Source organism: Caenorhabditis elegans, chromosome I (genome assembly GCF_000002985.6).
Source record: "Caenorhabditis elegans chromosome I".
Taxonomy (NCBI): domain Eukaryota; kingdom Metazoa; phylum Nematoda; class Chromadorea; order Rhabditida; family Rhabditidae; genus Caenorhabditis; species Caenorhabditis elegans.
In genome coordinates, this window is record NC_003279.8 from 6,341,572 (window position 1) to 6,364,742 (window position 23,171).

The window sequence follows — 23,171 nt, forward strand, 5'->3', positions numbered from 1 at the left end:
CAATTTCTTTCAATTTTCTCAGACAGACTAGGCTAATTTTTATATTTTCTTACACTTGTCCTTTATGTCTTGAAATTTCTCGGTTTTTTTTCGATTTCGGTAGAAATATTACACTTTTAACCGGTTTGGAGATTAATTTTCAGCACAGCACAAGGCTGAACAAGTAAAACCGAGGTCAACGATAGATTGTGTTTCTTAATTTATTTTCAAATTATGACTTCTTTTTAAGATTTTGTGAAAAGTCAATTCTTGTGCGGAAATAAAAATTATTTTTTGGTCGTATCGTTTTTATCGATAGAGCGTATTTTCATGTGAAACACCACGGTGCGCAAATTGTATTTTATTCCGTAGAAACTCTTTTGTCGAGTTCAAACTCTGAAAACTTCTTATTTTTCCATTTTCTCGGCGTTAAAATTGCATATTTAATTTTTAAAACTTTTTTCTTTTTGTAGTATTCAGTTTTTATAATCGATCTCTCTAAATGCATCTAATTGCTTATTCCCCGAATGAGACTTTCCCAGTTTAGTAGTGCCTCCGATAGCCAATTTTAAACAAATATTCTGAAATTTTAATTTTTCTTGTTTTTCGCGAAAAAACTGTCATTTTCTTTATTATTCTCTTTTTTAACCGCTTTCCAAATTAATTCGGCTATTTTTCAGACGTTCGCTTCGGGTCGATGTCAGAATAAACGAAAAAGAATAACCCGTTGCACCCAGCGAATCGTCGAACATTTTCAATACTCACCCATATCAGTCACCCAAAACGGATTTATTATTATTATTAGAGCATGTGAGTTCGTTGAATTTGTGAATTTATTCTATAAATCTACAATTTCAGATCATCCACATTTATTCTCAAACGCGTGATGCGTATATCGATAGGCCGGATAGCATGGCAAATTCTGGCAGTTTTAATCGCAGTTGCATTCACTATTGAACATGATTCCGTAAGTTATTCAATCAACTCTAAAATACTTATTATACTTTTCAGATTTGCGATGAAAGTATAGGTGCCTGTGGGGAACCAATACATACCGTAATACGTTTAGCAAAAAGAGATGATGAGCTTGCACGGCGAATAGCTGCTGATCATGACATGCATGTAAAAGGTGATCCGTTTTTGGATACTCACTACTTCCTTTATCACTCGGAAACAACAAGGACACGGCGACATAAAAGAGCGATTGTTGAACGATTGGATTCACATCCAGCCGTCGAATGGGTTGAAGAACAGCGACCGAAGAAGAGAGTCAAAAGAGATTATATTCTCCTGGATAATGTTAGTTTTTTAGAAATATTCAACCTACATGATATTTATCCAGAATCATTACCGTTTTTCTTTTTATCTTAGCTTTAGAGTTTTTTCTGACAATTAATATTTTTCAGGATGTTCATCATTCTAACCCCTTCCGCCGTTCGGTTTTGAACCGTGATGGTACTCGTAGAGCTCAACGACAGCAGCCACAGTCTCCACGAGAAATTCCATCACTTCCATTTCCTGATCCACTTTATAAAGACCAGTGGTATTTGGTGAGTTTCAAATTCAAATTTTCTTTAAAGAGAAAAAAAAACCAACTGATACATTTACAGCATGGTGGAGCAGTTGGTGGATATGATATGAATGTTCGTCAAGCGTGGCTTCAAGGATATGCAGGCAGAAATGTTTCAGTTTCGATTCTTGACGATGGAATTCAAAGAGATCATCCTGATTTGGCAGCGAACTACGATCCACTCGCGTCAACAGATATCAATGATCACGATGATGATCCAACACCACAAAACAATGGAGATAACAAGTAAGAATTTTTAAACACATGTTCTTCAGAAATTTATGACATTTAATTGTTTTAGACATGGTACAAGATGTGCTGGAGAAGTAGCTGCACTCGCCGGAAACAATCAATGTGGTGTCGGTGTTGCCTTCAAAGCAAAAATAGGAGGAGTTCGTATGCTTGATGGAGCTGTTTCGGATTCTGTCGAAGCTGCGTCATTGTCTTTGAATCAAGATCATATTGATATATACTCAGCATCATGGGGACCTGAAGACGACGGAAAGACTTTTGATGGTCCAGGTCCACTTGCCCGAGAAGCTTTTTATCGTGGAATCAAGAATGGCAGAGGTGGAAAAGGAAACATTTTTGTATGGGCCAGTGGAAACGGTGGATCAAGGTATTTTAGTTTTGAAAAGAGAATTTTGTGAACAAGAATGTTTAGGCAAGACTCATGTTCAGCTGATGGTTACACAACTTCAGTCTACACGCTTTCCATATCTTCGGCTACTTATGATAATCACAGGTATGATTTTATATTACTATAAACCCTTAATTTGTCTGAATGAAAATTGATATTCTGAAGATAAAAAATGGATTTTCTACTATCAAATTCTTATTCTACTTGTCTACAGACCATGGTATTTGGAAGAATGCCCATCATCAATTGCAACAACATACAGTTCTGCGGATTTCCGTCAACCAGCAATTGTGACCGTTGATGTTCCTGGAGGATGTACTGATAAGCATACAGGAACTTCTGCGTCTGCTCCATTGGCAGCTGGAATTATTGCTCTTGCTTTAGAGGCTAAGTTAGTTTATTAATTCCAGAAAACTTGCTCACTGTTTTTTTTTAATTTCAGTCCTGAATTAACATGGCGTGATATGCAACATCTTGTTCTTCGAACCGCCAACTGGAAACCACTTGAGAATAATCCTGGATGGTCAAGAAATGGTGTTGGACGTATGGTTAGCAATAAATTCGGTTATGGTCTAATCGATGGTGGTGCACTTGTCAATATGGCAAAAACATGGAAGACAGTCCCAGAGCAGCACATTTGCACATATGAATACAGACTTGCTAATCCAAAGTAGGTTCAATCATAGATTTCTCTGGAAAAAATACGATCATTACAGTCCTCGGCCAATTGTGGGTCGTTTCCAACTTAATTTCACTTTAGATGTGAATGGATGCGAGTCAGGAACCCCTGTTTTATATTTGGAACACGTTCAAGTGCATGCTACTGGTCAGTTTTCAATTGATACTGTTCTCTACAAATCTTATCAAATTGAATTCAGTTCGATATCTGAAACGTGGCGATCTGAAGCTTACGCTCTTCTCACCATCCGGCACCCGATCGGTTCTTCTTCCACCACGACCACAAGATTTCAATGCTAACGGATTCCACAAGTGGCCTTTCCTTTCAGTCCAACAATGGGGAGAAGATCCACGTGGAACATGGCTTCTCATGGTGGAATCAGTCACCACTAATCCAGCTGCTACTGGTGAGAATTTATTTAAATGTATACACACACACACACACACACATCGAGAATACGCTAAGAAATGCATTATTTCTATCAGGACTGTTGCAAAAAAAATGTTCGACCAAAAAGTTTTTTATTTGAAATTTGGACCAAAAAACACGAATATATGAAAAAACCAACAAAAAAATCGATTTTCGATTTTAAACCGGACACAACGGAAATTTTTCATAAAACATTAAAATTTGAACGAACGGAAGGATTTTCGTTTTTCTTTTTTTTTTTAATGAAAAATCCATTTTTCCCAAAAAAACGACAGCTCTGATTTCTATTTAAAAAATATGTTCGCCTTTGAAGAGTACTGTAAGTTCAAACTTTTGTTGCTGCTGAATTTTGGTTGATTTTTTCATAGTTTTTCAATAAGACCATATTTATTTATTTAAAAAAAACGCAAATTTTTAGCGGTTAACAAAAATTTGTCGTGCTGAGACCGGTTTCGATACTTCTGGCGTAAAATTTCGTGACTAGGTAATAGTAAAAAATTCAAAATTGAAGCGAAAAATTTCCCTATAAATATTTGAACCATATATGGTGATTTCAGGTACGTTCCACGATTGGACTCTTCTTCTTTATGGAACTGCTGATCCAGCTCAATCAGGTGATCCTGTCTACTCGGCTACTCCTGCAACATCCCAAGGAGTTCTCTCACGCGTTCATCAACTCACTTCTCAGGTACGCACATTTTTCGGAGGATTCGGATAGAATCATATTGTTCTTTGTGTGTGTGTTGTGTTGTCTCCTTTGTTTTTATTTTCATATTTAGGGGCCCTTGAATTCAAACTGATTTACCCTTCCCCTCTTCTCACTTTCTATCTAATTTGGTTTCGGTGATAGTTGTGTTTTAATTTTGAAAATTCCCAACCCACAGAGTGTGTGTGCTTGCGAGTGTGTGAGCCTGGTGTGATAATCAATTTTCAAATTGAAAAATTGAAAAAATCAACAAAATGCCTAATTTTCTCATAATTATTCATCGTCCTTACCTCTGCCACAATTTTCAGTTTATTCATGTTTCTATTCATAATTTCCTTGTGTATGTATCTGTATGTCTCTATGTAAATGTGTCGCTGACTTTTTAATGTTTCTTGTGAACTCGTCTTCGTCTATGTTCTTGTTGTTATTGTGATGTGAATCAACTTTTTAATTAAAAAGAGAATTGATTAACAGTTATATTTATTTCTTTATTTCTTTAATTTCTTTGTTCAACTAGACGTCCACATTGTTTTCTGCAGTGAAGCGACAACTACTCCCACATAGTTTTTTTAAATCTAATAAAATTTCCATTTTTTCAAAATTCTTTTTCAACAAATTTTTTGTTTCCCAATTTATTTCCCTTTGCACCTCTCTTACCCTGATTGGTTAAGTTCTACGTGTTGATTTGGAACAAGTTTGAATATTGTTCAATCCATGCATTTTGTCAAAGAATTTGCATAATTCGAACACTATATTCAGTTTGTCTCAGATCTTTTTCATAAAACACATCTCTAACTTCACTCCCTCTGTTTTCACACCGATCTAATCAGATTTTTGTTGATAGAATTTAGAATACGGTAGAGTTGCGCAATTCAATTTATTGTTTGCTATTAGATTCAATTATTTAGAGTTTCTAAATTTTCCATTTGATTTTTGAAATTTCATTCAGAATGAACCATTGCTGAGAATTGCCAGTTCGCAACACTACCGTCTTTCTCCTTCTTCTATCCACCAATCGTTACTTCCCTTTGCTCAGTTTTCTAACTCTTACCCTACTCCTCCACCATTTTATCAATCCACTAGTAACCATCGTCCAACTTACATTTATCTCCCACGACCACGTAGATTTCTTTTGACTAATCAATTAATTTAGTATTTGTCTAGGCAGCGAGTAAACTATTTGATGTGCTAACAAATAAATGTTAGTTAGTTTTCCTCATACCATTTCGATAAATTCAAATAAAAGTAGGATATCAAATTTTGCATTAACTTAACTTTCAATACAATTTTAAGGCATAGCTTATTAAGAATATAATTGAAAAAATTTCCCTAATTGTCCCCCGAATGCTCTCAGTTATTATTTTCTTGTCCCACATGCTCGTTGTGTTGTGATTACAGAAGCGAACGTTCTCAAAACGTCCACAAGCCTTCTCGCGTGTTCGCCAAATGCCAATTCCATCCGGTGTGACACAGCAGCGTCAATGGGTCCCACAGCGACCGCAGCCGCAGTCGGTGTTTCAACAAGCGACGTTTGGTCAATGGGTTTGGGATCCTGTGTCACAGCGATGGGTCTGGTCACGAAGGATCAGGAAACATCAGCCAGAACCGGTGCATCGACGACGATACAAGCATTAGATGTTCGGGGTTTTTTATGTTTGTGTTGGATGATCCATCAATCCTCTTCTACATTTCTTTCTCTATATGTACTTTTCTCGTAATGGGAAACTGATAATTGTGTATGGGAATGTCTGGATAGAGGTTTTTATGTTGTCCTATATGGGTTTTTTGTAATGTGAAATTGAGCATTCAACACATTGTTGCACGTTTTTTTTTGGTATTTTCACGAACTTCTACTTTTAAAAATCACTATTCTAAAGACTAATTACTAGGTTTTAAAAGTTTTTGGAATGAACAAGTTGAATCTTGGTATAATTAGCACTATAGGAAAAACCACTAGCCAGACATTTCTTGTAAATATTCGTAATTAGTCCATTGTGTTCTCTCGGTTTTCCCCGTTTCAAAATCTCTGGTGCTCACTTTCTCATCTCCCGATAATGTTTTCTTTTTGTTTGAATCATCCCTCCCGGTGCCTTCTTTTTCACAATGTCTGTATCAAATTGAACTCGATATTATTTAATTTACCACCATCTCCTCACGGTCATCTTTGTTTCAGGTGTTGGGTCTTTTTTTCTGCATTTTTCCTTGTGAATTTCAGTCTTTCCATGTTTATATTCCATTCCTTATACTCTTCATTCTCATTCTGTTGCCTCCTTTTCCCGGTCAATCATTCATGCATTCATCACAAACCTTCAAAAGTGCGGGATTTCCTTTTGTTTTTATTTTATGTTTTAAACTGGAAAATTGCATAATTTTCTCATTGAAATAAGAAGAATTCGAAAAGAAAAATGTAAATATAACTGTAAATTGATTCTCTGAGTGTCACGTCGTCGTCTTTTTAAATTGGTTCTACGGTGTTTTTAATTGTTATTTCACTTGCATGTCGTTGGGTGGCACAAAATATTAAGTGAAAAGTAAGATTTTCAGAGAAGTAAAAAATAAGTGTATAAGCAGAATAAAAATATGATGAGCGACCTCGTAGTGAGAATAAACTTCTACGGTAAAAATAAAATAAAAAAAAGAAAAATACTTGCAGTTCGTATGTGTTAATTATAAATTGAAAACATTTCTTTTTGTTTAAATTTTGTTTCCTTTTTTAGATACTAATCACCATCGCTATCCACCTCGTCGTCAACGCATGAATTATTTTCTGTTTCACTGCTCACAGCTTCATAGAGCTTAAAATTAGATTTATTGTCCCTTTATCCTTGGTTACGATGTGTTCTGAAACTTGTCTCCCCATTTTCTGTGTCATTTTCCCTTTTGACCTCACTATGATGAATACTTTTTACGAGAACATTTTGTTGGTTGTCCAAAAATTAAACAAAAAAAACAAATCTGCATGCTCCCAGCGTTTCATCTATTTTCCTATTCCCCCACTACAGATTGGAATGCCGAGTGTTCTCGTTGTCATTCAAATCATCGTCATATGTCTCGTACTTGGCGTTGGCCTTTATGCATGTCGACGACAACAAGTTCAAGATTCTACAGTTGGAGCTCCGACTCCTTCAGCTCCAGAAGACGTTGCAATGACTTCACTATCACCTAGGGAATCTGAAGATGAGCAGCTTCGGAAGGCAATTGCAGCGTCAATTGAGGAAGAAGCTGAACGAAAAATGATTGAAAGAGCATTGTCAGACGCTGAAAAGCTCTAGTTTTTTTTTCTTCTCACAGTTATATTTTAGTTTATTTCTAGCCGTTTCTCATTTCCAGTTTGAGGTCATTCATTTACACGGTTTTCTCTTGTTTCGGGATTCAATCCGTTTCTTGCTCAAATTTGATGTTTTATAATGTTTAACTTCATATATTATATTCTCCTTGTCACGGGTATTTTTATCTGTGCTAAGAATGTTTCTTCATCCTCCGAGTATGTAATTTCAATTGTTGATATTCCTAATTCCTGCATAATCTGAATGAGTTTGAGCCTGGTTTTCAATTGATTAATTTAATTTTAATTGCATGATTTAATTTCCCTGAATGGAATTTCAACCAAATTTCAGTTTTACTTTCCCATCCACTTCTCCGCTCGATTAATAACTTGAATTAACTTGATTTTTCCCCTTTTCAATTTAAAAATGAGTTTTGACAATGGGAAAATGAAGTTGAGATAATACATAGCCGTCTAAAAATGAGAACTTCCACCATATCTCACGCGCAGGGTCTCGCCACGCAGACTTCGAGTTACTGTAACTCATGTAAATTTATGGGTCTCTATTCTATTACCCGCGTGGCGACACCCATGCGCGTTAGATATGGTGAAAATTGTTTCATCGCAGTTACTTTTTACAAAAAATCCACCGTTTCACTTCAAATTTTCCATTGTCTTTACTCTTTTACTTTTCCTGCATTTTGCACGAAAATAGTTTTCAAAAAATCTAAATAGTTTCTTTTCATGTTTATAGTCGACAAAGAATGGCGGAAACGAAACGCTTTTGGTGGATTTCTCGAAGGGAGAAAAGTCTATATCGCCATGGACATTTTCATCGTATCAGACTGGCATAGCCAATTTGAAAAATTATTTTGATCAATTCTTCATGAAAATGTTTGGCGGAACGCCCGGTGTTAACAGGCCCTGGCGATAATTTTTGTTTTTTTTGCAGTTGGATAATCTTGCCGTGATTTGTTTTCTTGTTTTACCGGGACTCTCGTTAATTAATTTTTTTTTCTTCCAATGGGACGTTCTCTTCAGATATTTTAAAACTCAATAGAATTTCAGCAAGTACGCAAGTCATCTGCAAGATATATCCAACGAGCTTTTCCCTGAACACAATTTTTTTATTGAAACAAGATTATATATTGAAAACCATGCCACATACTCACAATTTGTTCTACAGGTTTAAATATTTTCTCTCGATGATTATCATGTTGTTTAAATTATTCATTTTATTTTTTCTAGGTCCCGATCCCTGACAAATCCCCGTTTTCTAGTCCCACTTGCTCGTTTTGCTTGGATCCAGATACGCTACCAGTCGAAATATCATTTGTATTACGTAGACGTACTAAGCACATGGGTCTCGCCACGTTGACAGCGGGTTACTGTAACGCAAATCAGTTTACTGGCCGCTAATGCATCATAATTTTGGAAAAAAAAATCTTTGGAGCAATGCTTAATTTAATTTGGAGACGGTGATGCATAATAAATCTTTGTTGTTGTTGTGCAACAGGCGGCGCAGCGCCGTTTTCAGACGCTCGTCGTTGCTCCTCCACCCGGGTCATATGGTTTGTAGGCCAGCCCGAGGGCTCGGGCGGCCTCCATTGGGGACGTCCATAGTTTTTCTTTCGATATGGGATGCGATCTTCCACAGGATAAGTAGTGATCGATCCCTCCCTCGTTGTCTCCACATCCGCATGTCCGATGGGGGTTCCTTCAATTCTCGCTTTGTACCTGGGGATCAGTAAGGAGTGTCCACAGCGAAGTCGAGCCAGTTCCGTTCTGGTGGCTTTTGGGAGGCTAGATTCTTCAGAACTATTCAATGGTGGCGGCGTGGCTCCCAGGATCCTGTTGGGTGGGGCCGAGTTCAAGAATTCGCGAACGAATCTTGTGTGATTGGCCTTTTGCGCTTCTGCCTTCGTACCTTTGAGTCTGCTCAAGTGGGTTTTGGTCGCCTCCTGTAGATTTAGAGGTGGCTCCCTGGTCAAAGGCCGCGCGCCTTATCAAAGGCCGATCAAGACAGGTCATCACTGTGCGCTTTGCCGGCTGCTTCATGTTGAGTCCGCCGACGATGGAGTTGATGACCTCAGTGAGTGCAGTTGACGTCGAGTGCTCCGCTTTGAATCCATGTTGGTAGGCTGGTGAAGTAATCTGATCCGAGATACGTTTCAGGATGCACCTTTCCAGAAGTTTAGCAATTGGGGAGAGCAGAGATATCGGGCGGTATGAGCTTGCTTTGGAGGGGTCCTTCTTCGGCTTCGGGATGAAGATCACCACTGCTTTTTTCCAGTTTGCGGGAATCACATTCGTGTTCAAGGACTGATTGTACATCGCGGCCAGAAAGTGGAATGCACAGTTTGGCAGGTTCTTGATGTGGCATTGGGAGAATCCTTCTGGACCAAGGGCTTTCGAGTTTCTCATCTTACTTGATAGAAGAGCCAATTCTGCCGTCGTGATATCTGCTGACCAACCACTTACTTTCGCTTCCATGTATTGGGTACGTTTCATTCGCCTCCACTCGTTTTCCTCAGATGTACTCATACTGCCTTTTCCGGCATTGACGAGGTGTCGAGCCATCCTGTCGGCAGCAACTTTACCAGTGATCGGGATTCCATTTCCAAAGTCAACCGGGCATGCGCTTTGTGTAGGTCGTTTCATGCCTCGGATCATTCTCCAGGCCACGTTACAATCTGTTTTTCGCTTGGCTTCCATGGTATCAACTTTTTCTCTCCACTGTTCCCTTTTGCTGATAATTCGCTTGAGCTGGATTTCTCTGGAAAGCGTTTGAATGGTGGGGTCCATGGGGTTTCTGTGGTGGAGTTGACTCAGTTCCGCTTGGAGAGCGCGAATCTCTCCTGATTCTCTGTGGTCTTCTGGCTTGATTGTACCTTTCGGAACGGCGATCCTGTCAGCTTCCAGAATGGCTATCGACAAGTACCTTTCCATACTGATCACGTCATTTGGACCATTAAAATCGTCAAGCTTAGCTTCGATTGATTTCCTGTAGGTCAGCCAGTCGGCTTTCCTGAAATTCGCGATGCACTTCTTCGGTCGGGGTACAGCTGGGCATGCCGAGTTCGTGTGTATGAGAATGGGGAGGTGGTCCGATGCGAGTTTGCGAAGTGTCGACCAATTGCAGAGGGAGGCGATGTCGGAGGTAGTTATAGTGATGTCGGGTGATGAGATGGAGTGTGTATCGGCTCGAGTGAACGTATCTTCATTCATTATTATCAAGTGCGGGGTTTGTTCGACTAGTTCAGCAACTTTGGCTCCTCTGGTGTTCTCGCTTGCCGCACGGAACCACAGATCTGAGTGCGCATTGAAGTCACCGGACATCAGGTGATTAAACTGTCTGTCCATTATCTCGCTTAGTTTCTTCATGACCTCTGGGACGGGTGAATCCTGCGTCTGTGGAGGTATGTATATATTGGAGATGACCAAGTCGTTTTTGAGCTGAATTTGGATCAGTTCGAAGGCGGGGGAGATGGTCTTCTTGATTACTTGGAAGTCGGGCGAGTCTTTGACGAGGGTGGCCAGACCACCACCATGACTTGTTCTAGGAGCCACTGTGGCTTTGTAGCCTTGGGGTGTTCTCCCGGTCGCATCCACGGCGATCTTAATTTCTTGGAGGAGGATGACGTCAGGGTCTGTCTCAGCAATGATTGTGAGAAGGTCAGGAGTTTTGGCGTTCCATCCATTAATGTTCCAGCTTATGGTCTTCACCTTGGAGATCAAAATTGGTTCGTGGAACATTGTTGCCTCGGAGGTCGTATTGGGGCCTTATTTCCAGGCCTGGCTCTTGGAGTGCTTGACGGGATCAACGGCTGAGGCGGCGGGAGGTTAGGAATGGTCGGCCTCTGCAGTTTGCACTTCGCACAGGTGTGTCCATTCTTCTTGAATTCCGCCATACTGATTTTGCTGCATTTCATGTGAGTCCAGTTCGAACAGGTTTTGCATTGAAAGCTACCGGAGTAAGCGCTCTTCCCACAGTCCGTGCATGGCCAGCTTGGGGGCTTCTTCGGAGGTCCTGAATTTTGTTCAACGTCGCCACATTGAGTAAGAAGCAGCCGACGCAGGAAAGTGATATGGATGAGGGACGAAGTTTGGAGTAGGGCGGTCCCTCTAGACCCTACTCCCGTAGAAAAAATGGGCGGTGGGCAGCTGACGAGTGTCCTGGGACGGTGCAGCTTCGCTTGTTGGGGTTGTTGATGGATATTTGGTCCACTTCTGGTCCAGTGTGGTCCAGTTGTGGAGTGTTCCGACCTCCGTAGAAGGAATCCATCTTTCCGGAACCATAATAAATCTTCTTGAGTTACAGTAAAACACTTTTTCGCGTGTCGAGACCCTGCGCGTAGAGGCCTATGGAAGTTATAATTGGTTGTGAAACTTTTTTAGCTAATTTTTTTCTTATGTTTCTATAAGTTTTACTGAAAAGATGAAATTTCGACGTGCAATATCAGGATCCCTGCAAACTTATTTTTATTTGCAATTAAAATTGTTTCATGTTTCAATTGTAGGGTGATGAAGTTGTTGAAAGAATTCGAAATCATTGGGAAGTGACATTAGAAGAGAGTTCACATTGGAATTGGGAGCATGCTCGTGAACATAAATCATTACAAGAATTGAACTCTTCTTCTCGTACCCATAGTTTTTTATACTCTTTCACCAAATTTCAACCGATTTTCTTGATTATTCTTGTCTGTATTTTTGATGCCATTCATCGCCAATTCGCGGTTTGAGACTATATGAATTCATTTTGGGTACTGAAAATACGTGTTTCAATTGTGTTCCCATCAAATTTTCAGGGTCTCATCACGATCTACCGTAATCCCAATATTGTGCCTATTTATGCTTTTATGGTTGTACACGTCGTGGTGTGTGTGTGTGTCTATTTGTACTTATTGTCAATTATCCTCAAATATTTAGTTTTGTTTCTTGCTTTCCGTCCCGGCATGATGATCCATTTTATCAGAACAAATTTAATCCGATTTCTTATTTTAAACAATATTTGAAAAAAAGTAGTGAGAGATAGTGAGGTACGCAGACACACAACACACCACATTGTCCATCCAAAACTTTTTTGAATTTACGAAACGCAGTAGATATTACGGTAGATCGTTGTTTTACAGGTTGAAGAGTCTGCTCCGATCTCATTTCCAGATTTGACGTCGGCTGGAAATTGTCATGATGAATGTAATGGAGGTGAGGAATTGATTTTCGCGATTACTATAAATGTTTAAAAAGTATTTTCGGTTTTTTTCAGAAATTTCAAAGTCAAAAATTAAACATTGCAGAAATTTCAAAATCAACTGGAAATATTGTCCAGATGCGAAATTTTGCGACTATTGCTTCAAAAATACGGTACCCGGTCTCGACACGGCCGATTTTTTCAATGCAAAAGAATGCGCGCCTTTAAGGAATACTGTAGTTTCCACATTTTCCGCGTTGCTCGATTTTCTCTGATTTTCAAAGCTTTCTCATGTTATTCAAAAATCATTGAAGAATTGTGCTGAAGCAGTTTATCTTACTTTAAAATACATAAAATGTTAAGAAAACTAAGGAAAATCTATAAAAAATTGAGCTACAGTACTTGTTTTGCAGTGCGTTCAGTGGTATTTTATATAAGTTAAACTAACAGTACACTTGGTGACTCTACAAGGATTTATTATAGACAACTAGTAACACTAATAGACAAGTAACGCAAGAACATAAAGCAAGAACTGATTCGGGAAGTCCCTCCAAGGTTGGCAATATGGTCCTTGTTCTTTGTTAGCACTGACTGTTGGTTGTTCCTTGAGCGATGGTGATAGAAATGCTCGGTGTTGTTAGCGTCCATTGTAGAGTACATAATTATGCAATAATTATAGAATAATTATTAAGTCGTGAATAATGGAGATCCTGCTCCATGCTATTCGCGACAGTACTCCTCAATGTAAAACTTTTTCGCGTTAAAAAATTGGTGGTGTCGATACCAGTTACTGTATTTTTGAATTAAAATCGAAAAAAAAATGCACATATGAGACATATTTCTGTTAATAAATTTTTGAATTTTTACAGGTTGCACAGAATCGAGCTCAGCAACATCATGTTTCGCTTGCAAACATTTAACTCAAACTCTTCGAAATAAAGGAGGAAGTGGATTCAAGTGTGTTCAAAAATGCGATGATACTTACTACTTGGATGGTGACAAGTGTAAAATGTGCTCATCCCATTGTCATACTTGTACGAAAGCTGAGGTATTTGGTGACATAATTGTTTGCCAAAAAAAAATAATTCTATAATTTTAGGTGTGTGAAACGTGTCCTGGAAGTCTTTTGCTCATTGATGTGGATAATATGCCACACTATGATCATGGAAAGTGTGTTGAGTCATGTCCTCCAGGATTGGTTGCTGATTGTAAGTTTTATAAGAGTTTCAGAATAAAAAGTTAATCTCCAGACGCTGAAAATTTCGATTTTTGCGCCAAAAATAACGAATCTGGTCGCGACACGACAGTGTTTGTTAAATTCAAAAAGCCGAGCGCCTTTAAAGATTACTGTAATTTGAAACTTGTTGATTTAGACTTTTTTATTTTTTCTCTCTTATTTTAGTTTTTTTTTTGCTAATAAATTTTTTTTATCGAAAAACTTTATTTCGATTTAAATCTATCGATTTAATTTATCGATTTAAAAAAATCCGCATCGATGGAAGTTTGAAATTACAGTACTCTTTAAATGCTCTCAGCTTTTCGAATTTGACAAAAATTGTCGTAGGCCGGGTACCGTATTTCTTTTATGAAAATTGCCAAAATTCGCGTCTGGAAATAGTGATCTTGAAGAAGAAAAAAGTTACAGCAGAAAAATCAAAGGAAGAAAAACTTGGTATTGTGTGTGAATGTTTGAGTGCTTTCTTTTTTCAGGCTAAATCCTACTTCTACACTGAAACTTTCCTCTTAGAATATTTACATCTGAAATTCTTGGCCTCTAACCATTTTCCTCATGTTACAAGTTTTTTGTTTAAACAATGTGAAATTTCAGATGAATCGAATCTTGTTCAAGCTAAATGTATCTGGAGAAAAGATCTTTGTGGTGACGGATATTACATCAACGCTGTTGGAAAATGTGATCTTTGCGACTCCTCATGCGAAACTTGCACCGCTCCTGGTCCAATGAGCTGTGAGAAATGTTCAAAAGGTTATGGTAAAGGATCGATTGGATACTGTAGACCGTGTTGTCCTGAAGGATCAACAAAGAGTTGGCAATGTGGTAAGGAAGACACTCTCAAAATCTTCCAGGTATTCTCACAATTATTTTTTCAGAGGACTGCTCCAAGCCGGATCCTACACTTTTGATTGATTCTAATAAATCATCTGGATTTGGATTGATGTTCTGGATTGTAGTTAGTTTGATTGCGGCTTGTGGAATCTGTGCCTGTAAAAAGTGTGCAAGTGAGACGAAAAGCTCAAACGTAGAGTAAGCCTTGCTAGTTATCGTCTCCGTAATTCGAATTTTAATATTTTTAGATATGCGCCGCTTGCTCAATATAATGCCACAAATGGTGCTATCAATTTAGGAGCACACACTGACGATGAAGACGATGATGAGGATGAAGTATTTGTGAACCCTCAAATTGTTTAAACCAAACCTTTCAAAATTCATGTTTTTAATTGTAATTTTTCTGCCAACTTCTTTGTGTATGCTTGTGAAATCCGGGTAATTGTTTCTTTTTCAAAATTTTAAAACCTGAAACGTTTTCAAGTGGCCTTTTATCATGTGATTGTATTGTTTCTTTTGTCTTATACCGGGTTTATTTTTATTATACCGTACTGTTTCCATGTTATAAATAGATTGTTGAATTAATTACACAAGACAAAACATCGACATATTAAGACTATACAAATGAGTTCCGACAGTAGACACCTAAGCCGACTCGATTCACTTCTGTGGCTTCAGCTCGGAAGTTTCGAACTTCTGCACGCGATGGTTTAGGCACTTCTGGTGACATATTGATAATATCATCTAGTGTAGGAAACGTGAATTCGGAGCCTTCGACAGGGAGAAACTTCTGATATGTGCTTCTGAAAGTAAGCAATTAATTAAAATCTGTGTTTTCTTCAAGGTTACCTCATAACATCTTTAATTCTATTCAATGTTCTTACAGTTCTTCCCGGGTTGTGCTCATCGAATGGATCTTGAATACACACCTCTTTGTTTGTTGAACTACGAACCATATTGTTTTGTGATGTTCTTCTGAAATTTCAGTTTATTATTTTGAAGAAGATCCAATTGGTTAATTTGTATTCACAGAAAAAAAAATCTACCGATCCATGACCATTACAGGCCTGGCACCAATGTAGTTTTCTTTGAAGTTGAACATCGAGTAGTAATATAGAAATTCGATGAACAATCTTGCCAGTGGAGCATTATTTGGGGCAATTCTAGGAAGAGGCTTGGGAAGTGGTGCACCAAAATTCAAAATTGATGGATAGACTTTGTCATCCCAAGCAATGAAATTATCCTCTGAAATGTTTAATTATGAAAAAAAAACAACAGAGAATATATTCACTCACTTTTAAAGATTTCTTGCAAATTTGGCAGTATTGGTGGAAATGTACCGCATTGGAGGAAGTGAATCACCAGTAGAACAAGTGCATAACTGAAATTTCAGAATTTTAGATAAATTCAAATAAAGTGATTAATATTTAACCTGTTGAATCCTCCATCTTTTGGATCTTTAACTTTTGTACTGGCTGCCCATTGTTTTACGATTGCACATAATGGTGCAAATCGGCCGTCGATACTTCAAAATTAATTGGAAATAGAATGTCTAACAACAAGAAAACTAACTGTGCCAAATGTCGAATCAAAAAAGAATTGTGCATCGATGACAGAAATCGATCCATAACTACACTGATATCACAATCGATTCCGTCTACCGTCATCACTTTCAAAATTTGAATTTGAGCTTGAACGAGCTGGATTCCATGTTCCCAATTAATTCTTGAATTGATCTGTTCATCATTTTGTAAGTTAAGACGGACAATTTGTAGGATTTCCAATTGAATTCTGTAATTTATGTCATTTAAATAATTAATTAATCCCGAGAAAGCCTAACTCTCTCCATGATGCTTGTCGTTCGTCATCTGTGATATTTCTTCCACGTTCTTCTTGTTCCAGAACTCTTGCCGCTTGTGGGATATGAATTGCAACGTCTAGATCACTGTTTTTAGTGGCCAATCCGGTTACTGTACTTCCAGTTGGCACGATATTGAATAGCCACGTTGGATTGTTCTTCGAAATTATATTCTTCAGCTGATAGCACCAATCCATTTTTTTACCGAACTCCTCTTTTGGCTGAAAATAAGGAACTCTTAATTTTTCATTTAATTCAAAGCAACCTGTTTCGTAGTATCGAAATGATCCTGCATACTGATAGACAATATATTGAAATCGTCCTCGTGATCCCTTAAAACGCGTTGAAACTTTCCGTTAAATTTGTGAAACGCTTTTGGATTCGCTTTGACCTTAAAGTCTATGTCTTCTGGACTTCGCTGATCTTTATTTGGTTGAGACATTGTTGTTACTACAAAAAATATTCAATTATTATTCTCATTGGAGGTGAAATAAAGCGCGACAATATAATTCTTTTAAAAAACTGGAAGGAAATGCACAAATGTGCTTGCTGTATAAAAATGAACATTAACATTCCAAGAAACGAATAAACAATTTTATGAATTTCCCGGACTCGCACCGATACCGCGCAAAGGAGTTGTGTTAGCGCACTCTCCGTGCACTATGCACATTCTTCGTTTCTCCAACGATTTTTTTTTGTAATTTAATCAAAAAAGCGAAGCATGTCCGATGATGAAAGTATTTTTGTTCCCGATGAAAATTCAGCACAAGTTTCTGCAGAAACGACTGTAAAATGGTAAGTCAATCTGTTCATAATAATGTTTTTATCGCTTCAAAAGTTACAGGACTGATAGCGCCAGTTCGCAGAAGGTTATCAACAATTTGGAGAAATTCGTGCTTAATCAAAGTCTTGACAAGAGTTATAAAAAGATTGTAAGTGAAATGTATTAGTGTTTCAATAACTAATCTTCTTGCAGGCAAGTGACGGCATCGCCAGCAGTAAAAGAACCCTCGAATCGCTTTTAGCTCGGAATGGTGGACATCAAAACCTTCTTAATGAAGAAGTTAACAAACTAAACAATAAAAACTACACTTTGGATGCGGATGGACGAGTTTGTTTGGTTAAAAATTCTTCAAACGACACGAGCCGCCACCAAGAGGTTTTTGTACCAATGTTTTTGAAAACCCTAAAAACGAGTTCATTCAGTTGATTCTTCTACAAAAAGACACCCATGAGCTTCGATGCCTTCGCGAATATTTGATGTTAGCTCTTGAAGCAATTATGCACAATCATCGGCAGATGATGGTCAAACATGTTCAGAACGTCAGAGAAAGGCCAAGACAAGTTTCTCAAGCAGCTATAGATAACGCAATAGTGAGTTATTTTATAAACTCAAAATTTAAAAACGTTTGAGGTCTCAAGCGCTTTTGGGCTTTTTATTGAGGCTTTTTATTCATTTTTGTTTCAGGAAAAAGCCAACACACGCATTATTGACGAATTTGCTCAGATGACACTCTTCGTCGATCAGTCCATTGCTCGCGAAGAAATTCGGTCGGAAAACAGACGAAAATTAAAGAAAACCATTGAAATTGAGACTTTTTTGATGAGAATGATGCTCGAAATGGAAGATATTCGGGAAGCAAATGTGAAAGATTTGGTGTCATTATGGCGGTAAATTATTATAAATTTTTAATTCAAATTATTTTCAAATTTAACGCTTCAAAGTAATTCTTACTTATTTATCACATATTTTTGTCGTTCACGACAATTTTTCATTGATTGCGATTTTTGGTCGATAGATGAAATTTTTGCATAATCGACGGAAATGTACCAAAAAACTCATAATAAATGGAAAAATATGCAAATAGTATGAAAAAATTTTGTAAGATTTTTTTGTTGAAATTTTAACAATTTTAGCCATTTTTTGACTCTAGTTACTAGTTTTTTGTCCAGTGTATTTTTTGTTAAATTTTTTAAAAAACAATTTTTTTAAGTTCATAAGTTTCCAGTAATTTTTTTTTCGAAAATTTACAAATGGTACATTTTTTTCGAAATCGTCGTAATAAAATATGATCGAATATTTTTTCCAAAAAATTTGCTACCTCATGATTTGTCTTTAAAATTCTTTTTGTTTTCAGGAGTCATCAACGTTCTGCAAAAACTCAACCAACGAATAACAACGCTGCTGGTGATTCTACAAACTAACTTTTGAATTCTTCACAATCGAAAAATAGAAAATCCACTGTCATATCAAAATTCCTTAACTAGAATCTCTCACCAACTCGTTTATAAATGTATTGCAATGATTGTACTATTTATTTTTGACCTCACTTTTTCCCTCCTAATCAGATTTCAATATTTGGTCCCTGTGTGTCTTTCTGCCTGTCACATTTACTTGTATTGTTCCTTCCCCACACATAATTGCTTATTTTCTTTGAAAATATGTACTGTAGATGCTTGATTTTTTTGATTGCACCATTTCGTTGAAATGAATTTATTCTTTCAGATTTTCCAAGCAACATGCTCACGTGTGAGCTAACATCAACAAACGACATGAAAAAATCTGAATTTCTCACTTTGAGAATTTAAAAATGGCTTCTTCATATTTATTTTTTATCCGTCGACTAATCATTTGGCACTACAAGGCACCTGCCACCAGTTTCTCATATCTAATTATGAATTTCTCTAAATTCTCTTCTTTTCACACAATATCTCGTTTTTTCCATGACAACGGAGAGCAGTGAAGCCTGAGAAAGGGGGAATTTCTCTGATTCTCTCACTATTTTTCACCCGTATAGCTGTTACTTACCTTTCCGTTATTTTCTTACGACCCATTTTCATTTTGAAGCTTTTTACACAAATTATTCTGAAATCAAATTCTTGAAGGAAAATGTCCGATTCTGACTTGAAAGAAATTGAAAAAAATGCGGAAAATATAAAATTAGAACCAGCTGAAGATGAAGTGAATGAAGAAGATCAAAATGAAATGTAAGCTTTTTTTCAAACATTTGTCCAATTTCTCCATTTTCAGCACAATTCCAGAATTACCGGAGGGTAGAGTTTTAGAGCTCAGGTTACTTTCAAATTGGGGAGATTCTCATTATATTGGTCTAAATTCTGTCGAAATATTCACGTCAACAGGAGAAAGAGCTGTTATAGACAAAGTTAGTGTTTTTTCTGAATATTCAGAGTAAAGTCGTTTTCTTTGTTTTTTTTACTTATTGCTTTTCCACTGAAAATCATGTACTCTGGTCCTAACGCGAATGAGACTTCACAGCTACCGTATCCGCTAGTACTGTAGACTTTCTTCGATTTTATTTAAATACGAAGTTTATTTATTAAATAGTAATTACTATAAATAGTAGTTTCAGAGAATTATTAATATATTCAACAATTTAAGTTTTTTCACAGCGAAAAATTCTTGAATTTTTTGTAGATCATACCGAAATTATACAGCCTGACACGACGCGAAAATATACAAAAAACGAATAGAAATCGGTAAATACTGATGAGGATGAAAAGTCTCGCGCTAATTTAACTTCCTTCAGAAATAGTAAATTTTAATTGTAAAACGTATGCCACTATGCCCAAATTGTTGTACGTAGATTTATCATAACTTCGCAGTTTTCGATGTTTATCATAAGGATTTCAATATTAAAATAGATTATTCTTAATTCAAAACTTTGCTATTTTCCGATAGCAACAAATGTGACTGAGTACACTGGAAGTCTCGAATCTCTGATTGTTCAACGAGTTCATTGCAAAGACGCCGAAAAAATGTGGTGTGCCAAAACGACGGAAGAGAAAATAGTTCTAACTTTGGAACTCAAAGAAACATGCAAACTTGCACTTATCAGATTTTGGGTGAGAATTATTCTTTCATGTGTGAAATATTAATGTTTTTATGAGAACGTTTTTAGAATTACAATGCATCAAGAGTTCATGCTCAAATTGGCGTCCGTTACCTTGAAATGTATTTGGATGGAGTTGGGATATTTCGAGGAGAACTTGAATGTGCATTCTCCGCTGATTCTGAGTTTACACCTGTAATGGGGGAGACTGTTCTTTTCACTACTTCTGATAATATATTGGAGCTCATTGCTCTTCACGATGTTTGCTTGATAAGTTTACCTGAAGAACCAATTTCAAATTCATCAATAGAAATGTTAAAAGCGGATCATTTAACACCATATAGGCCTTCAACTTGTGAAGCAAAAGATGCTCCATCAACTCCTGTTACCATAGTTCCACCTCCAATATTCAGGCAAACTGGGACAGCTTATAAGCACGATGTGAAAAGTAAGAGTTAATACTTTCATAGAAATATTTTACCTGAAATAATTTTAAAAAAACAATATTTTTTTCTATAACTGTTCTGAATTTTAACACTTTTTTTCTGGATTAAAAAATATCATAATTCTTGATCTCCAGTACGTTGGAAGTTCATATCTCATTTAAGATACATAATCTCAAGTTTAACTTTAAAAATCCGTAGAAAATGAATTTATAATTCATTGTCTATATTTAACGTGCTCTAATTAAACCGAAAACTACCTAAATATGACATAGACTGGCTGTCCATCACAAAAGTTTAGTGTTCGAAAATTATAGTTAGTTTTTTTTCAGCAATAACATAAAATATTTGCAGCTCTTCATATTGAACTACTTTCCAATTGGGGAATGGATGGTTTGATTGGACTTACTGGACTAGAACTTGTGGATGAACATAGCCAATTGATTGATGAGTCACAGTACACAGTGACCACTTCCGATGGAAATTCTGATCTATCTAAAAAGTAAGTTCTTTGCATTAGTCTCAGATTTTTCTTCATGATTCTTTTTTTCCAGACTTTTCAACGGTCGAAACCTAACTCGTGATCCTCATGACATGTGGCTTGTTGACTTTGATTCAAAGAATTTTACAACAATTTCAATAACTTTTCATGACAACGTTGCTCTGAAAGCAATTTCCGTCTGGAATTATAATGCTAGTTTTGAACTTTCATACGCCGGAGTTAAGGCAGCTAAGATTTACATAAATGGAAAATTGATCAAGAATGTTTTATTACGAAAAGCTACTGGATTCGTATACTTTGATTATGTGCAAGATGTGGTTCTTGACCCAAATAACACTGAAAGAGATTTTGTGCCAAAGGGAATAAGTCAAAGTATTGGTGGATGTAAGTAAATCTACTTTTGAAAAAAATTTAAACTGATAAAGTTAAACAATTTTGATAACTGAAGCGTTTTTTTTTCAAATTTTCATGTTCTTCAAAAGTGGACTAATAAATTAGGAACTTGTTTCCAGAACGTATTACTCATAATCAGTTTGCAAATATCATAATTTTGGTAGTCCACTAAATAATTTTCTTCAATTTTCAAAATTCAATTATATTCAAGTTATTATTCTAGTATCGTAGATTATCAACATGCGAAATTGCTTTGAACTTCTGGAAACCATGAAACTTTGATTTTTCTTGTCTTACTATTAGAATGAAAAAAATCCAATTTTCAGTCGTATTTCAAATTCGTCTTTTATCTACATGGGGTGATGAGTTCTACATTGGACTCAATGGAATTGAACTTTATAATCGGAAAGGAGAACTCATGAAAATTAGAGAACATAGTAAACTTTCAATTTATGAAATATTCAATATATCAGTTATGTTTCAGACTTGGCAGCATTTCCAGAAAGTGTAAACATTCTTCCAAATATAAAAAATGATTTGCGTACTTCAAATAACCTAATCACACAACCTAATGATACTGACATGTTTGTTGTTTCAACCTATTACCTTATAAATAGGGTATTTCAGAGCAAGAAATATGTGGCTGACAGCTCTTCTTCCGAATAGATGTGCTCGAGTCTTTTTTGTGTTTGATGTTCAGACATATATCTCAAAAATTGTAATCTACAATTATCGCAAAACCCCTGAACGCGGGGTTCGACATATTTCAGTTGGTTTTCTATCAGAACACCTGAAAAATAGAACAATTAAATGTATTTTCAGGTAACTGTGGATGATTTGATAATCTTCTCTGGTGAAATTCCATCAAGCACGGCCACTTTAACTGGAAATCTCGAGATTAACTTAATGGATATTTAGTTTTATTTGGGAATCCCAATCTGTAGAACCGGTTTTCAATTGTGATTGTGTCCTCTCTTTTTGTTGAATGACCATGGTGTTGAAAAAACTTTCAATAAATTGATTTTTTTCGATGAAGCATTGAAATTAATTTTTTACGACTTTATGCACATACTTAATAAGCTTACAGTAATCTCTCACACTCTAAACTGCTCTGAAGCGCCCCCCGAAACTAGGAGTGGCAATGGGTCGCAACGGGAAGAAACTTTAAGAATGAATATGAAATGTGTTGGATAGTAAGTGGAAACCGAAGTTGTGCCCATTTTAAATTCTATAGATGGTTCAGATGTTGGTGGTTGTGGATCAGGTTGTTCAGTTTTGTGGTAGAGAATCTTAAGTTGCAATTTCTACTGGGTAAGACATTGTTTGCAAAAGAGCCAGGGTCAGTGGTGTAACAGGGATTGGAGGAGGAAGTGAGGGTAGAAAATGAAATGCTTGAGGTACAGGCTGAAAGCATCAGAATCTCAGTTTATTCAAATTTAAATTTAACAAATAATTGATGTAAACATAATGGCAACTGCCCTATTGTTGAATTTGAGCCAAGAATAAAATTGGCAGAATCCATAAGTTTACATTTCCAGTCTGACTTGAAAGTAGCATGTTGTTCCAAATCGGGATAAGAGACGTGATTTGGAGTGAAATT

General features: G+C 36.8%; 4 protein-coding genes and 2 non-coding genes across 16 annotated transcripts; 4 read left to right on the forward strand and 2 right to left on the reverse strand.

Annotated features, from left to right (window-relative positions):
- Positions 1 to 652: 652 nt before the first annotated feature.
- Positions 653 to 15,109, forward strand: bli-4 (Endoprotease bli-4; the record flags this gene model as incomplete). Of its 10 annotated transcripts, NM_001026372.7 has the most annotated exons (18): positions 654 to 789; positions 838 to 946; positions 991 to 1,278; positions 1,386 to 1,529; positions 1,590 to 1,795; positions 1,851 to 2,168; positions 2,214 to 2,294; positions 2,404 to 2,580; positions 2,632 to 2,859; positions 2,906 to 3,015; positions 3,068 to 3,274; positions 3,855 to 3,985; positions 12,401 to 12,473; positions 13,329 to 13,507; positions 13,559 to 13,667; positions 14,288 to 14,515; positions 14,569 to 14,722; positions 14,773 to 15,109. In NM_001026372.7, the coding sequence occupies 17 exons, from the start codon at positions 866 to 868 to the stop codon at positions 14,885 to 14,887; spliced, it is 2,829 nt and encodes a 942-aa protein (NP_001021543.1). The 10 variants fall into 10 exon arrangements, with proteins under 10 accessions (NP_001360008.1, NP_001021543.1, NP_001303778.1 ...); NM_001380517.2 differs by lacking the exons at positions 14,288 to 14,515; positions 14,569 to 14,722; positions 14,773 to 15,109 and adding an exon at positions 13,710 to 13,861 and having other exon boundaries at positions 672 to 789; NM_001316849.3 differs by lacking the exons at positions 12,401 to 12,473; positions 13,329 to 13,507; positions 13,559 to 13,667; ... (1 more) ...; positions 14,569 to 14,722; positions 14,773 to 15,109 and adding an exon at positions 5,402 to 6,415.
- Positions 7,217 to 7,366, reverse strand: K04F10.8. The gene has a single exon (NR_050187.1). It is a non-coding gene; the product is annotated as an Unclassified non-coding RNA K04F10.8 (non-coding RNA).
- On the forward strand, positions 9,601 to 9,689 carry K04F10.9. Its single transcript, NR_101567.1, has one exon. It is a non-coding gene; the product is annotated as an Unclassified non-coding RNA K04F10.9 (non-coding RNA).
- rde-3 (PAP-associated domain-containing protein) lies at positions 15,043 to 16,839 on the reverse strand. Its single transcript, NM_059433.8, has 8 exons — positions 16,648 to 16,839; positions 16,365 to 16,603; positions 16,097 to 16,315; positions 15,957 to 16,049; positions 15,820 to 15,905; positions 15,571 to 15,769; positions 15,374 to 15,499; positions 15,043 to 15,327 (listed from the first exon to the last, which is right to left on the reverse strand). Exons 1-8 carry the CDS (start codon positions 16,822 to 16,824, stop codon positions 15,141 to 15,143), a joined length of 1,326 nt encoding a protein of 441 aa, NP_491834.1. The 5' UTR covers positions 16,825 to 16,839; the 3' UTR covers positions 15,043 to 15,140.
- A 209-nt stretch (positions 16,840 to 17,048) lies between these two features.
- K04F10.3 (Vacuolar protein sorting-associated protein 28 homolog) lies at positions 17,049 to 18,886 on the forward strand. Of its 2 annotated transcripts, none has more exons than NM_001129019.4 (6): positions 17,049 to 17,177; positions 17,227 to 17,314; positions 17,359 to 17,541; positions 17,589 to 17,756; positions 17,851 to 18,053; positions 18,521 to 18,882. In NM_001129019.4, exons 1-6 carry the CDS (start codon positions 17,104 to 17,106, stop codon positions 18,585 to 18,587), a joined length of 783 nt encoding a protein of 260 aa, NP_001122491.1. In that variant the 5' UTR covers positions 17,049 to 17,103; the 3' UTR covers positions 18,588 to 18,882. The 2 variants fall into 2 exon arrangements, with proteins under 2 accessions (NP_001122491.1, NP_001122490.1); NM_001129018.5 differs by having other exon boundaries at positions 17,093 to 17,177; positions 17,221 to 17,314; positions 18,521 to 18,886.
- A 380-nt stretch (positions 18,887 to 19,266) lies between these two features.
- Positions 19,267 to 22,601, forward strand: K04F10.2 (Protein KATNIP homolog). Its single transcript, NM_001374903.2, has 10 exons — positions 19,267 to 19,370; positions 19,414 to 19,550; positions 20,083 to 20,246; positions 20,303 to 20,681; positions 21,031 to 21,178; positions 21,231 to 21,562; positions 21,898 to 22,008; positions 22,056 to 22,155; positions 22,199 to 22,340; positions 22,394 to 22,601. The coding sequence occupies exons 1-10, from the start codon at positions 19,273 to 19,275 to the stop codon at positions 22,487 to 22,489; spliced, it is 1,707 nt and encodes a 568-aa protein (NP_001362011.1). The 5' UTR covers positions 19,267 to 19,272; the 3' UTR covers positions 22,490 to 22,601.
- Positions 22,602 to 23,171: the final 570 nt, after the last annotated feature.

Coding starts and splice junctions, on each gene's coding strand:
- rde-3 (NM_059433.8), bottom strand. CDS start 16,824: ATGTCTCAACCAAATAAAGATCAGCGAAGTCCAGAAGACATAGACTTT. Junction 16,604..16,647: donor ATTTCGATACTACGAAACAG/GTTGCTTTGAAT, acceptor CCTTATTTTCAG/CCAAAAGAGGAGTTCGGTAA. Junction 15,770..15,819: donor TTTGCAAGAAATCTTTAAAA/GTGAGTGAATAT, acceptor TAAACATTTCAG/AGGATAATTTCATTGCTTGG.
- K04F10.2 (NM_001374903.2), top strand. CDS start 19,273: ATGTCCGATTCTGACTTGAAAGAAATTGAAAAAAATGCGGAAAATATA. Junction 19,371..19,413: donor GAAGAAGATCAAAATGAAAT/GTAAGCTTTTTT, acceptor CTCCATTTTCAG/CACAATTCCAGAATTACCGG. Junction 20,247..20,302: donor TTGCACTTATCAGATTTTGG/GTGAGAATTATT, acceptor GAACGTTTTTAG/AATTACAATGCATCAAGAGT.
- K04F10.3 (NM_001129018.5), top strand. CDS start 17,104: ATGTCCGATGATGAAAGTATTTTTGTTCCCGATGAAAATTCAGCACAA. Junction 17,757..17,850: donor CAGCTATAGATAACGCAATA/GTGAGTTATTTT, acceptor TTTTTGTTTCAG/GAAAAAGCCAACACACGCAT. Junction 18,054..18,520: donor GATTTGGTGTCATTATGGCG/GTAAATTATTAT, acceptor TTTTGTTTTCAG/GAGTCATCAACGTTCTGCAA.